This window comes from Tinamus guttatus, unplaced genomic scaffold (genome assembly GCF_059628265.1).
Source record: "Tinamus guttatus ecotype Peru unplaced genomic scaffold, ASM5962826v1 Tinamus_guttatus_pri_ptg000083l, whole genome shotgun sequence".
NCBI lineage: Eukaryota > Metazoa > Chordata > Aves > Tinamiformes > Tinamidae > Tinamus > Tinamus guttatus.
The window spans coordinates 4,523,185-4,539,927 of NW_028288617.1; the positions used below are offsets into that span (position 1 = coordinate 4,523,185).

The window sequence follows — 16,743 nt, forward strand, 5'->3', positions numbered from 1 at the left end:
CCCCTGCCATGGCATGATTGTTCCCTACAGTGTATTTTTAGAGCTGTCTTGATGGATGGTGTATTCTATTGTAACTTTTGTACTACTATCATTCATTTCCTTTATTGTAGAACACAAAGACACATTTTATTGGCACACTCCTAACACTTAACTTTTTATCTAGCAACTTTTTCAAATACATATCCTCATCTTATTTAATTCCTGTTACGGTTTAAGTAAAGATTTTAGCAGAAGTAACTATCTCAGAGTTCATCTGGATTACCCCACTCCTTCATCTATCTGTTGCATCGTCTATTCTAAATTCCATTTCTTATCATCTGTAGAGCTGTGGTTCACCAAAACGAATGTCAAATTTCCTCTGAATTTATTGACAAGGTGATTTCATCCTGTGTGTTTTCTTTGCCTTCAATTTGTATCTTAACTTAGATAATACTCTGATAACACTCTCAGGCTTATCACTAGCAAAACAGTGACTGAAGCTACTTGTGTGCTTAACTAATATTTACACAGGATCTAAATATGCCCAACTCCCATCATATCTCCTATTTCAAGTATCTTGCATATCAGAATATATTCTCAGAATATATCTGAATATATACTCAGAATATACCTATCAGTATCGGTGTAGTGAAGAAAATCGTTTTAAGCAAGCAGTATCACAGATTCCTTTAAACATAAGTTTACTCAACTTTTTGACTTTTTTTTTTCCTCAGTGGTTTATTTGATGTCTCAGGAGCTGGAGGAAGGAAAAGCTTGAATCTAGTTTTACCAAGACTAAGGTAAGTGTCATTCACTCTAAACAACTCTTCCTTTTAAAAAATCAGTATTAAGCATTCAAATCCTAGCTCTCTGAAGACTGAACTCACATCTGCTTAGCAACACTTTCTATCAATTTTTGTTGGGATAGTCTGCAGAAAAAAAGTCTTATCCAGATTCCCTAAACTCTATCTATGTCCATGTGCTGAGGATATCAATCAAAATTTAGATTGCTTGAATGTGACCTACAACTTCAAATATTCTCAGCTGAAAATGGAGCAAACTTATTTGACCCTGAATCTCTTATAAGGAGCTATGTACAAGTCTTAGATTATTCAGCGATAGTTAAGCAAAAAAGAATTCTAAAAAAATGAAAAAAAAAGAGAAAAACAAGTACATAATTTGGTTACTGAGGTGAAGTTATTGTTTAAATGTTGTTGTTGTTTAAATGTAAACTGTAAATGCATTAGGGTTTTCTGGGCAAGTAATGCTGGCAAAAATAATATTTTTATTATATGCCTGCATACACTTGAAAGTCAAGCAGGCAAACATATCAGTCTCTAGGAAATTACATCCTGTCCTCAATAAATTGCCAACCCTTGTTTTCATCATGGATGTGTACTGAGCACTAGAGTCAATCAGAGAAACATGTCAATAACTGAAAATGATTTAGAAACTCATCCATCTCTTTCATATACAAAGATCCTTAAAATATTAATTCATGTCTCTCATAACTCTTAAGTTAAATGCCTTGGTTGTCCACACTCCCATCTCTAAAATCTGGTAGTCTTCTTTCCTTCTGGGATATATACAGCTATATACAGCTATTTCCAGGGAAGTACAAGAGTTACTGAGCTACATAGTGCACAAGCCTTAGTATAATATTTGGACAAAGCCGTTCCTATCTCTTGGAGCTGCTACACTCAGAACTAGGCCACAGACATTTGGCAACATGAATAGTCTAACATAAAGGTTGGAGGGCTCAGCTGAACTGTAACCAACACTGAAGAGAATTTAACCAAAACTGAAAACAAGGCGCAACAGAGTTAGCAAATTCCAGAATTCTTGCTTCCTTAGCCATTGTCCTTCACCCTCTACATTACACTTTTATATATAAAATAGTTTGCTAGGATTTCAGGCCTCTGATTTTTTTTTTTTTTAGTTAGTTTGTTTTCCTTTAAAAATGACTGTAATCCAGGTTCTAACGTAAGACTTCCGGCTAATCTCTTTCATGGATCAGTGAGGATGCTTTTCCACAGTATGAGTGATGAAATGAATTCTGGTAACTTCTTCCACCAATTCCTGCTGCAGAAGGACTTTCAAGTTTGTAGACTGTGAAAAAGGTGGCAGAGATAATCTTCCTTAGCCACCTGTGCTCATATATTCAAAGACATGTTTACCAAGTTTACAGATGAGCAGAAATGTCTTTCCTACAGAATCAAGAATAATTCTCCTTTTGGGATCATACAGAGCACACTTCAACTTTTCCTGTCATTGTTAGAATCTGGAGAACTGATGACATTTTGGGTTTCTATTACCATTTTTTGGCACATAGATTAATTTCTTAAAGACTAAAATGCTTTAATTTCAGTAATATGGGATTATCTTGCAAAATGCAGTGGTGCATGAGACACAGGAGTCCAGAATGAATCATTTAATACTTTTTTCTAACCTCAAATATTATGAAAGTAGGAATTAGTTTGTGTAAATTTTAAAGATGTTCTCCAAATTCTGGCCAATAATTTCTGATCTTTGCTTAATTGGCATTAATGGAGTGCATTATATTGTAAATGAAAAATATGCATAAATTCTTGCAAAGTATCTTGCATTTAAAGGCACACTTGTTTTTTTTCAGCTAACATTCTCTCCATGCCTACTTTAGCAACAGTTTGATCTCTTTCTATCAGTAACAGATTCTGATTAACATTTATCACACTTATTCTCCTTCTTTTGTTTGGCTTGCTCTTCTAATTTTAAAGATCATTCATTGCAGTAATTCTAGCATGCCTCAGAAGAGTACTCTTTGAAGAGAGTACTTACATCTCAAATCTAATTCAGGAGTTATTTCTTGTGGCAATAGGAAGACAAGGCTCAATTATAAAAGTTATCTACAAAGTTGCATTAAACAAGAGTAATCTCATCCTTGAGCATAAAATCCTATACCATTTTTTTCTGGTCTAAGAATAGACTCAAGTAGATTATGTTTGGGATAAGAGCTTTAACCCATTATTTTAGGAAGTAACATATGGTAATATAACAGCTTAGAGTCTGAAGTTAACCACAGTTACAAACTGTACTTCCTTCAAAATACTGAGAGTGCTTTTGGCCTTACATGATAAGATATAAATTTTATATATGCCCTCCTTCCCTACTGCAGTTATGAGTGATGACAGCACTCAAAGGATACTGTGAAACAAACATTTGCATGCTGGTAGTTGTTCGGGGGCTTTTGAAGTTTACATTCATTTTTTAAATCATAGCTTAGCAAACTCAGTCCACATCATTCACATCTCTCTATAGCAGATCTCTTTTTGCCAAAATGTTCTCTAAAGATCTACAACAATAGTAATGGTAACTGGAAACACTAGAAAATGTTTTCCTGAACACTACCTTTCTATTATACTCACTGGCCTGGCTTATGTTATACACTTTTTCTACATTGTTCTCCACAAGCCAAGTAAGCAAATACACCTCTCATCTGTTGCAATGGAAAGCAAAACAGAGTTTATAAATGTTTTTCAGGACTATAACAGGTTACTGTTTAAATATTGTTTAAATATTCAACAGAGGCTTGCAATAATATTATAGTACGTTGCACAATGACAGGTGTTTATTACAATATCAGGTTAGAGTCTAAAGATTAAAATATTTAAACTCAGGCAGTGTCTAGAAGGTTGTCTAACTTTCTCTTAACAGTTCCCCAAAATGCCTCTGCCAGGCTTTTATTAACACTAACCATGCCTATGCTTAAGCTCTGTTTCTTTGTTAGTACCCAGGCAGTGTTCTCAACCACAGTCTTCGTACCTAGTGAGTGCAGACATAAAAAGGAACCTGGATTTCAGTTAAGAATAGAGATTAGGAAATCACTCAATAAAAGTGCATTCTAATACAAGTCAGGTCACCAGACAGACTTAGTAAACAACTACCCTATTACCCAATCCGCTGTCTCCCCTTCCAAAGGTCTTCCCACCATTCAGATTCTCATCTGTCTATTTCACATTAACTTCATAGTTTTGGACCACTACTTTCTTATTGTCTACCAAAAATAAACGATCAAAAAAAAGCAAAAACCCAGCAAAACCTGATTCCACACTTCTCTTACTGCAAATAGGCCCAAATATACCAGAGGAGAAAGAAGAGACTTCTATACAGCCCATGATACCTTGCCATGTGGATCCATGGATGACCAAACAACACTGGTGCTTAGAGGCCTTCTAAATGTTCTCCCCTCCCTGCCTGAGACTTATCATCTTTTTGGATATCATCTCATGATATTTAACAACTGAAATATGAAATATAATGCAAAGTAGGGGCAAGGATCTATCTTATTTCATCCAGAAACTGAATACATTGCCTAAAACTGGCTCAGAAAGATAAAGTTCAATCACCATGGGAACATTTTCTCTTGTGTCTAGTCAGAGACAGCATGGACTAGTTCAGTCTAGCACTGAAGTTCACATGTTAATGAGGTAGAAAACCTTTTCCTGCACTTTCTTGCCATGGTAATAGCCTTTCTCTGAGAGGAGTAGTATGATATATATGCTTTATTATCCTCTGAAAAGAAAAAAATGAGAAAGGAAATATATAGCTAGTTATGCATGTCCCTAGACACTCTCCTTGTTAATTTCAATAATTTGCCCACACATTAAACCTGAGGAGAACCCACCATTGGAATAATCCATTGCAACACTTAAATAATTCAAATTTCATTTCAGAGATAATTTCAGAGATAATTTATACACTTCTCCAAGTTTAACCTCTGTTAAAGCAACACAGTAATATGCTGACTTTTGTACAGTTTTTATCTTCAGAACATAAAGGTGTTACCACCTTATAATTGGGGTAAATGCTTTGAAAGATATGTGCTCAAAAATACTCGGCAAAATGCTTGTAATATACTTTTATTTAGTTCAGCCTACTAATTGCTAAACATTTAAATATACTTCTGAAAAATTAGTGTTTTTTTAACTAAAATCAATATGTCATAACTCTATTTAAAAGCATTGGCACAAATTAAACCCTTACTAAATGGAGACCTTAAATATTTTGGCATGTAAAATGAGAGACAAACAAACAAAAAGAAAGAAAAAAAAAGAAAAAAAAAAAAAGAAAAAAATGGAGGCCTTTGACAATTCCCAGGACTTACAAACAATGCATAATAAGCATCAAGTTCCAGAATCCAATTAAAATATTTCTGAGCATGTCTTTTGATCATTACAGAATCGCAGAATGGCTGAGGTTGGCAGGGACCTCTAGAGATCATCTAGTCTGATGCCCCTGCTCAGGCAGGGACACCCAGAGCACGTGGCACAGGGCGGCATCCAGGTGGGTTTGGAAGATCTCCAGAGGAGACTCCACGACCTCTCTCAGCAGCCTGTTCCAGGGCTCTGCTGCCCACACAGTAAAGAAGTTCTTCCTCATATGGAAATGGAACTTCCTGTGTTTCAACTTGTACGCATTACCCCTTGTCCTGTCACTGGCCACCACTGAGAAGAGTTTGGCCCCATCTTCTTTACATTTTCCTCTCAGCTATTTGTACATGTTGGTAAGATCTCCTCTCAATCTTCTCTTCTCCGGGCTAAACAGGCCCAGCTCTAAGCTTTGTCTTTCCTCATATGACAAATGCTCCAGTCCCTTAATCATCTACGTGGCTCTGTGCTGGACCCTCTCTAGAAGCTCAATGTCCTTCTTGTACTCCCCAGGTGCAGAACCCTGCACTTGTCCTTGTTGAACCTCGTAAGGTTCCTCTCTGTCCAACACTCCAACCTGTCTAGGTCCCTCTGAATGCCAGCACAGCCTTTTGGAGTGTCGGCCACTACACCCTGTTTTGCGTTATCTGAAAACTTGCTGAAGGTGCACTCTATCCCCTCATTCAAGTCATTGAAGAACAAGCGGAACAGCACTGGACCCAGTACTGACCCCTGGGGGACAACACTGGCCACAGGCCTCCCACTAGACTCAGCGCCATTTGTCATGACCCTCTGAGTTCTTTATAGCCTCACTGTGAACACCAGCATGGTTTTCTAAGCCAACAATTGTATTGCTCCTGTATAATGCTGCCATTTGTAGCAACTTTTTATTCTTGATATCTCCAGAACTTCTAAAATGACCTAACAACTCTGCTAGGGCAGATACACAACCTATATTTCTGTACTTTTCTTTCTGCAATTTCCAGTTGCTTTTTTATACACTGACAGGTATTTCCACTGACACGCTCCTAAACTGAGACATGTGAGGTGAGTACTTATTCTTGTGCTAAAATAAGATTATTCATGCATTTGCAGAATTTTTGGAAAGGTAAACTTGCAGACTGTCAAAGGAGGATATTACAGTTAACAAACTTTATTTGTATAAAAAAATGTCAGCAATACTGAATTTGATACACACACCATATTTCAAGTATCATGATCCACTTCCTACAAGACACCAAACAATTTTATGTAGTTTCTATTTTTACTTGATTATACAAACAATCAATTATTAAAATTCTAAGCTTCAGCATGACACAACAGCTACATTTATTCTTCTCTCTATTTTCTTGATTCTAGCTTTGGACTTTTTATGCTGACCAACTGTGTTTTGCAGAATGCTTCCAGATGATTTTTCATTTATATAGTAAATTCAAAGCTGTTAAACTGGACTTCCTTCTCGCAGCACACTTCAAACCTTCTTCACCTCTGTGAAATATATTTTTATTCTAATTCTTAACATGTATCCTCATGCCTTCACAGCCTAAGAAAAATGTCCCTAACTGATGAAATTGATATTGGCTGGAAAAAATGAGTTTTCTTTAACTTTTGCCTTCTAAACTTCTTTTTGAAAATGGACTCAAACTCTCATGGGCTACAGTTACCTCTGAGTCATACAAGCATGTGCTCTTAGAGGCTCTTGCTACCAGTGAATATTGTATTTAGTAGCAATTGCATTTTTGGAGTCCATCAAAAAACACTGCCAACTGTAAATATTACAAGCATGTTTCCACTATGTATTATAGAACTATCAGCATAATTCTCTGCAGTTGAAACTTGTAACTTTAAATCTGCATACAACACGGGAACTAAAATGAAGCCTGAGGATTAGACATTGAGAAATCAGCCAATAAAAATGTGATTTCTTATAATGTACCTGCTGCAGTCTCAGAAAAAAAAAAAAGGGAGTAGTTTTCAAGCTAAAAAGCTGTTTAGAATTCAAAACAACACAGGCAGTACACAGACCAACTTACAAAGTCTTGCTACCAAACTGGGTTTAGCACTGAGAATATGAATCCATGTTAAAGCAGCTATAAAACTTTTAGGACTGAGCTTGCATTGCCACATGTCATTGAACAGAAGTGTATGGACAGGTCAGAGCTATATACTAAAACTTCGCCTGCACACTGAAGAGAGTTTAGGCAATAAAATTAAGTTAATCCTGAAGACTCTACTGAAGCAAATGAGATTGAGAAGCTTGCTTCATTTCATATTGCTTAAAAATAATGTACAACAGACAGATAACAGGTTGTAAATGAAAAATTATTGCATGCATCTGGTAAGGACAGAATTATCTTACGGTATACGTGGAGAACTATTACCTCCTAATAGTAAAAGATTTGGCATTTCTTCATTGCACTAGTGCTAATGCTATGTATTAAAAAAATCATGTTCTTTTTTTTAATGTCCCGTTGAATTTTAATAATGCAACTACACTATGATTTCTACCTTTCCCCTCCTACTAGCAGTGCTATAAACCTATTTTGCTTTACAAAATGAGATTTGCTTCTAAATTATATTCTTAATGAAGCAGAAACTATTGGGGAAAGTGTAAACAGTCAAATACTATGGGCTTTGCATCAAAAATACATGCATTAGTGACAGTGTTATTTTATTTTGACCCATGAACATCTTTTCATGATGTAAGATAATAGAGAAAGTGACACACCAGTGATCTTTAACTAAATGCTGAAAAATGCTGAAGAGAAGTCAGTGAGTGAGTCTCTCATGTGCTTGCATTTGAGATCAGCATCTAGGAGACTGCTGAGTCAATAAAAATAAATGCATAAATGCACTGTACTTTTTATTTTGCTGAATAGATTACCTCTGATCCATTGCTGAAGAGTTATTTACAAGAAATGATTCAGTAGAACTTTCCATTTGAGAGCTCATTGAAATATCTTTACAAACAATTTATTACTGGAATACTGTCTTTCTGTTTGAAATAACTTTTATACAAAACAAAGAACTAGAAAAGTCTGTGTTTTGTTTTTCCTCAAGTTTTGAGAAATTTTGGATATTTTAACAAAAGATAGTGGAAAAATATTGCTTTATGTGTCCTCTCATATTTTGAGATGAAATACATAGCTCTGAAGTCAACAGCAAACTCACATGAGTTTTTCTCAGACTAAGGACATTACATGGAGTGAGAAACATTTCTGGATATGTTGGCTTTCCAAAATATTAATCAGGAACTATATTCAGAGAACACCTAAACTGTAGGTTCAGAAGAGTACATGTTGTCCACAGACAGTCACACTGGCCTCCAGAACACCAGTGTCCATGTGCACCCATCCTCTGAGCATCCAATATTTTCATCTGTAGTTATTTTTTCTCTCCTTAATGACACAGTCCTTTATGACATACTGAGAAATAATACTGCTTTTAACAGTCAGCTTTCCAGGATTTTGTTCTATTAAATAAATATTTTGCTGGTTTTCCAGGAGTATGAGGATGTCAGGGGCTGTGGCACACAAAATACTCTATGTGGGTTGTGTATTCATTAAATACTTCCCTTGGAGAACACTGCCTAAGCAACATATGTCATTTGAATCCAATTTTGAAATTAGGATGAATCAGTGCTAGGTTCTGAATTTAACATGTAGAATGCTGCAGGCTCAAAATCAACACTGAGCTAAAGATATTTTTGGAAGTGCAATGCTGCAGAAATTATTAAAGACCCACTCTTCACGTTCCTTGGTAAACTGAAATTCATTTCTGAAAGTTGCAACATGTTTTTATCTATTCTTTTATGCAGTGATTATTTTTAATGTTTCTTTTGACTAGTAATAACTTTATAACTAGTTCATTAACTTTAATACACCAAGATTGTTCTGACTTAGATCTTTTTTTTCTTCTATTTTAAGTCTTAGCTGAGCCGTATACTGAATAAAAGCTGTAAGTTTTTCTTTCCTTCCTCTCTTTTTTATTGTCACAAGTGCATGATATACTATCTGACAGAAAGCCATTCATGCTGAAGTTTAAATAATATTGAATTACCTCTTTTAAATGCCTTTGCCTTTATGTGCTCATTGAAACCTGTCAACCTTTCTCTGTTCAATAAGAACATTACTAATTTAGGTCAGGATATCTTGTATTCAATAGAGCAGTATGTTATGGTTGCTATTTTTATAGAAAAAAGCACTGTGATGTGATCGCTGAAAGACTGTGTGTATAATGTCAATGTCAGAGGACATTTACCACAGTCTTTCACTGGGAGAATCGCTCTCTCTAACAAAAATGTTTCCTATTTCAAATGTGCTCTAACTAAAGAAGTCTTTTCTTTCTAACTAGAAAGCTAATTTTTTAAAGTAAAAGTAGGAAAATCTTATTCCTGCAAATGCTTTTCCTTTCTTTCTCATCCTCTCACATCTGCTCTCTTCTGAGAAAAAATATGAGGTTGGTACGATGAGATTTGATTAAAAAAGAGATAGATAGTTCATTGTAAGAAAACAAAACAGTTCCCTGACAGCAGTTATAGTCACACAGTATTATTATTTGTCCTATTGAAGTATGCTATGAAAAGGGAGACAGTCCTTTCCTGGATCAAATTTCTACTAAATTTATCTTCCTTTGTATTAAGCAATGAAAGCAAGTAACTGTGACTGCTGTCATTTTCAGGATCAATGTGAATCCTTACTAATCTGTAATAGCTTCGGGTAAATAATTTCTTCACTACAGAATAAGCAAAACAAACAAACAAACAAACAAAATCCCCAGGAGAAGATGTAAAAGAATAGGACAAAGCTAGGCATGGGTACGGGTTCTAATGGTGGGTCTGCTGGTACAACCATATCTGACAAAAGCTACCATAGTGTTTATTCACCTTATGGCAAAGCAAACCATGAGCAAATCACCCTCCTATTATGAAGAAAGTAAGGAGAAAAAGGGTGGGAAATCTGTCTATGAGGCATTATTGAAAGTGTAAGCTGAAATAGCTTTCTTATTTTAAAGAAAATAGAACAAGCATTTAGCATCTCTATAACATTAAATATTTAGAGATATCTCTAAAACTTTCACTTTAAGAAAAAATATAAATGTAAATTACTTTGGGGATATCTTAATGATTATGTTTTTTTCCGTATTCTCAGAAGGGTGAATAAGAAAGGTGTGAATTTTCACATGTATGTATACTATTATTATTTATATTCCAAAATATGTCATTATACACAGTAACACATTTACATATACTACTGACAAGTGCTAGGCTCACCTACTTTCACACTGAAACCTTTCAAGGTGAAAGAGGAGTTTCTGATTAATTCTACAGGGCTTCATAGACATATCCCAGTTTTCAGCATCTACCTGGATTTAATCTGCTTCACAAACTTTCTGGACAACATTGTATTCACAAGTGGACATTCTTTAAGCATCTGAATTTAGTTTACATTTTTAACTGTGAGGACTCCAAGTGCTGTAAGTAACAATTAAGCTAAACAATGGTACTCTAAGTCCTAGGACCTGCTAGTCCTATTAAATAACTAGCAGGTTAAGATATGAAAAAAGGACTGTTCTGAAGGCCTTTTTCAAATTCATGCACAGGTGGAAGTTATTCCTTTTCTTAATCTCTTTTTTTAAATTTTTTTTCAGGAATTAATTTTATTTTAATTCTATCACACAAAACAGGCTCTATTAGTAGAAAGCAGACATTGTTTTAAAATGGTACTGATCTGATTGTTTTAAAATGCTGATCTGCATTTTAAAAGATTAAATACATGACAGAATATTCACTCACTCCTTTTTAAAATAAACACAAAATGTATCATATTTTTAAAGTGATGGAGAGTAGATATTTTCTATGCTGAAATCCACAAAACTATGCTTACACATATACCTATTTAAAAGCAGAGCTGTTTGAAAACTTGCCTTTCAAAGAGAATGGTCTGGCACATTTTTGCCGTTTGACCAATATCTTTTAAACTGAATTATGCTTTCCTCGAACTGAACAGCACTGAAGATCCACTTCTGGACTTCTTCTGCCTATGGCAATTACTGCACTTAAAATGAGGCATCATAATGTTTAAAACTGAGAACAAAAACTTTATCTGGATGTCTCCCAACTCAAATGTTTAATTACAGAAAAAAAAGGGGGGGGGGCTAAATTAACAGATGAGAGTTATTTAGATTTGTTTTATCAGATTTTTGAAAAATGTTTATCATGTATTCTCTGAAGTTTTTAAAGTCCTTCTGTTGATTACTGATCTGCCAAATTTTTACATTTATGACTAGGGTATTTTGTTCTTCGTTCAAGACTCCCTAGCCTTTTATTGTTTCATAATTTATGTGATACATAGAAAAGATCAATGTTAATTCTGTAACTATATTTTTATTATGGATGATGTGGGAAATTTTACTTGCTGAAACTATTTTTTTATGTCAGCTAAAGTTTATCTGTAAACTTCTATATCCTTTAAAAAGTCATTATACTTGCCTGATGAGCTAGTTTGGTTCTAATGTCAATTGTTCTTCAATTTAACTTGCCGTAGCAAAGCTCCTTCTCATTGACAATATTAGCATATAGAAGCAAATATTTCTGAGAATGTAAAAGAGGAATTAAAATCCTCTCAGTGATTTTTAATTCACTGCTTAGTAAAGAATGTGTTCTACTTGACCTTACACAAATTATAGAACAGTTTCATAAAAATACAAACATGCATTACATGTTTATATCCTTTCCTTTCTTAGAATAAAAATATTTCCAACTGAATCATTAAATTTATTTTTGAAAAAGAAAATGTGAACTGATGTAACTTTTATCAGAAAAATTATTATGTTTTTATTAATAGTTCCAAACTACTGTGAAAAATTGTATTTCTTTATAATACATACTGTATCTCATTACAATTTAAAATATGCATTACATAAGATTATAACATATGTCCCACTTATCAAATTTAAATTTTGCCCACAATCAATGGAGCCTGAAAGTTGCAATAGATCCATTCAACTGCAGATTTGCTCTTTATCTGATTTTTTTTTTTTACCTTTTAATTAAGTTGTCATAGCAATGCATTTTTAATACTGCTGATTACTGATACTGAATACTACTACCTACAAATATAGGTTCTAGAGTTGGAGCTCCTTATAGTTTCCAGTATTCAGTTATGTTAAGTTATGACTTCATCAAATACATAAATATAAGTCTTCATGCACTAACAAAAGAACATGTGATCAGAGTTAAATCAGGCCAGACTAACATTACATAAAACCTTCAGTGGCTTAGCTGAAGACAGTCAAGGAACCACTGAGTGCCTTTTAAAAATGTCAAACGTTTCAAAAATTGGTTCAAGAACATAAGTATTTAAAGTACCACATGATTTGGCAAATGATTTTTTTTTACACAGGTGGTATTTTTGTATATCAGTACTTGTATGGAACACCAGGCAGCTTGGAGAATGTATATGAATAAATGGGAAATCACAGCACTTTGCTGAAGCTGTTTTAGCTCTTTGTCTTTTCCATATAAATAATAGATAAACAAATTACACATATTTATAAGGTTTCATAAATGAGACCATACTTCAAAGACTTTGACTGTATGTCTTGATCATTTCCAAGGCACTGATAGAAAGAGACAGCATGTACATATCCGTGACAGAGACATGATTTATGAGCAAATAAATGATTTGATATTTCATTCCTTTTTCATTCAGGCTATGAAGAATAATGATCATATTCGAACAATTTTAGTATTAAGGAAATTGTAAGTAAATCTAAGTGAGATGAAGAAGAAAATAGCATTGATTTCTCTGTAGGTGAGAAAGAAGGAAGGCAGAAAAAAAGAGAGATTCTTCTCCTCAAGGGATGAGGGGATTTTACCAATATGTATAAATACTTAAGGGAAGAATTTAAAGGGGATGGGACTAAACTCCTCTCTGTGGTGGCCAGTGATAGGACAAGAGTACAAACTGAAATACAGGAAGTTTCAACTCTGTAGAAGGAAATTCTCTACTGTGAGGATGTCAGAGCCCTAGAAGAGGCTGCCCAGAGAGGTGGTGGAGTCTCCTTCTCTGGAGATGTTCACAGAGCCTTTGTGTGGCTCTGTACTACATGCTCTAGGTGATCATACCTGAGCAGGGGGGTTGGAGTAGATGATCTCTAGAGGTCCCACCCAACCTCAACCATTCTGAGATTCTGTGAAGTCTCTATAGTCTCTCTCTATATATAAGATCTAAATTTTAAGAAGCTAGTTGAGAAGAGCATTATGTGGCATATATCATCTAAATGTTCCTTCCAAGTAATTAACGTAGTTACTGAGCTAACAGAAATGTTTTAATGAAGATGTCCATTGATTTGTTATGTTTTAATGAAGGTGTCTATTGATTTAGTTATGAGAAATGCTCAGCCTCTGAATATATAACTTTTAAATTACTGAACAGTGATAAATGTTCACTTTGAAGTTTATGAACTTTCCTGGATGATATGAGAAGCGCTCCTTTTTGAAAAGCATGCAACCCAGGGAAAGATGTGCAAGTTTTATGCACTAGACTTATGCACTAAAGGTATCTGTTTTAAATTATATAACCTAAGTGTCTTCAAAAATGAACCAAAGCAAAGGCTTTTCAGACAGAAGCATGGTAGCAATGGCAAAGATAAAGTTACTGAGGAAACTTTTGCTTCCTTCTCACTCCACTGGTATATGCCTTCTTCAGTAGGATTAAAGCTTGAGTATCTTGGGAAGAAAGTGGAGTACACAAGCTGAAGCAGTCGTATGAGCTATGACTTCTCAGAAAAAAAAATAACAGTAAGAAAATGTATTTATGAAAACTTTCTCCCTTTATTCAGAATGTATTGTACCCTAGCTAATGAATAAATCACTTTTTCCTTAGCAGCTGTACACGTTCTCTTTTATCTTTTCCTGACTCTTTCTCCTTTATGATTCAAAGATTGTATCCTCTAGTGTCTTCTAACCACAGATGAAGAAAAGCACAGGCCTTTCCTATTCTAAAAGATCAAGCACTGCACACACACAAGAGACAAAGATTCCTTCGATGTTTTCTTTTCACTAGTATTTCTTCTTACATAATGAATACCTCTTTAAGAGTATTATCCTTATGAGTATTAACTGTCTGGTTCTGGAGGTCTGTTGTGAATTGCATGCTACTTTCCTGCCTACCATCACTGGCAAGAGGCAAATAGAAAATGAGAGATGCCACAGCCGCTTCTGGATACTGGCAAATAATAATAGAATGCTGACATTAAGTGAAAGCTGTACAGCTATCCAGCTTTCTAGTGTACCATTAGCGGATATGGCCTCATCCACCTACTTACTTGTATTCCTGTATAAGTACAGGAATTAACTTTTGCCATAGTTCTTTATTGCTAGGCAAAATCCTTGCGATATTCTGAAATAAATGACTGAGTTAATTGCTCCCAGAATCTGTAAGCTGTTGGTTAAACAGAAGTGAATCAGTGGGTAAAGTTTCTATCCAACGCTATTTAAAAAATAATAATTTCAGATAATCAGTACTATGTTGGTAGGCAACATCAATGTGCTTCAGCAAATTAATGTCAAGAAGCAAATTAACTCTATAAATAGGTGTGTTCTACGAAATAGAAAGTGAAAAAGAAGTGGAGATGATTTGATTTAAACAATTTATTTGTTACTATAGCCCAAGGATTTTTCCTAACACTTTTCAAGCTGCAATAAAAATTATATGAAATATTTAAAATGCAAACACCAAATTTACTTACTGTTTCTTGGATGCCAGCGTACTGCATTTAAATATGCATTACAGTAATGGAAGAGAAATTCATGCTTGGATTGGATAATTTTTCCTTGAAGCAAGGGCATCAGATCATGTCCATCAATAATTCTGTTTAAGAAAGCATTTCAGAGTCAGAAGAACAACCCAAACTTTTCCCCACCGAGTCAATATTATAACTATGCATTTTCACTTCTTAAAAAAGTAAATCTTCCTCTGATGGGCCACCTCCAGTTGGTCAATTTGGATAAAAGCCTTCAGGCACTCTTCTCCTTTGGTTTCTACATTATTTAAAGAAACATTAATTTTAAATTTTGCCATTAGCAATGATTGCTTCCTCATTCCTTTTTTCTCTGCTTTTGCTGTAAAAGTGACCAGACACGTACACCTGCTCCAGCAGTTTGGGAGTAGTCTAGTCAAAGTAACTCTAAGGAGAGATCTCTACTGTGCTGTGTTAGTGTCCTCTGAAGTAACAGTAAGAACTCTATCCAGTAAACTATGGATGTCAAAATTAACACAGACTTAGTTCTTTCACAAATGAAATGAACTATGTTTGAAATACATGTTTATAAATTATATCTATTCATACATATATATCATATACATATATATACACACATGTATTTATTTTATATGCCCACAAATATATATATATGTATATACATGCACGTGCATGTGTGAAATTCTCTAACTGCTGCTGGAACTCATGATTATGTCCTGAAGGAATCAGTCAATTTGCATTAAAATGAAGTTACAAAATAAGCAGGGCACAACATAATAGACACCATAAATGTCTTCATTAATTAAATCATTGAATAGTTGGAATTAATTGACAGGAGAGAAAATTGGAATCTACAACTTTCACATTGTTTGAATTATTAGTTTTGTAAGACATTTTACAAGATTTTACAAAAATTAGAGAAAATTTCTTTTTCCTGATTTTATGTATCCACAGGTTATTTTTTAAGAATTTTGAGCAATGTCTTGTATAAATATTGTAGAAATGCTTAAACTCTTAAATATCTTTGTTAATTTACATTACAACATGAAAATCTTTTCACATTACTGTAACTAATGTTTAAAAACATTGTAGGACACGTACTACCTTTACTTTTTTAAGCCATAAACCAGGTATATTGGCAGCAAGTAGATGCAACAACATTATTATGAGTAGCCCTTTTCTCAAAGGATGGGCAGGAAAACATGCTGATATATCTATTACACTGTTGTCTAGTAATTCTGATTTCTGATTATATTTTTAGGATTGATTCTTGCCTGCAGGTCCAATTAAATTAGGAACTTTCCCACTTTAAATGTGCGTGTTCTGTTGCCTGGATAATGCACTTTTTCTCACTCCTATAACCTTAGTCACTATCACACCGAAAGCAGGACAGTTGCATGCCTATTGCACGCCTTCTCTTCTTCAGCCTCTTGATGAGGAGAGGGATGTTTCCAGTAATATGTTTTCAGTATTTCTGCCTTTCCACATTTGCTAATTATGGGGCCGAGAGGTGGGGAGAAGGAGGAATATCTGAGGGAGTTTTTGTTTTGTTTTTTTTCTGATGACCTATTTTTCATCTTTAACAAGGCATACCTCCTCCTTCCCTCTTTCACTTCCCCTTCCATTAACTAAATCCTAGCCCTAATTGTTTCTGTTATTTCACAAGAAGAATTCAGTGGCATGGTAAGGCATGATTGAGCTGCTAGATAAAAGATGCTTCAGGATAGTCCATGACAAGCCACTCTGATCTACACTGAAGCAGTGATTACAGCACCTAGTCTACACAGAAGAATCAGAGTGGAACAACTTGTAG

At 34.6% G+C, this 16,743-nt stretch overlaps 1 protein-coding gene across 3 annotated transcripts in view; it reads right to left on the minus strand.

The window, feature by feature from the left end:
* The window catches only part of STS (steroid sulfatase), a 101,744-nt gene that overhangs the window by 8,437 nt on the left and 76,564 nt on the right, over positions 1 to 16,743 (minus strand). For all 3 annotated transcript variants that reach the window (XM_088520245.1, XM_088520244.1, XM_088520246.1), the window contains one exon: positions 14,919 to 15,040. In XM_088520245.1, the coding sequence (XP_088376371.1) occupies positions 14,919 to 15,040 (122 nt within the window). The remainder of the gene's footprint in view (positions 1 to 14,918; positions 15,041 to 16,743) is intronic.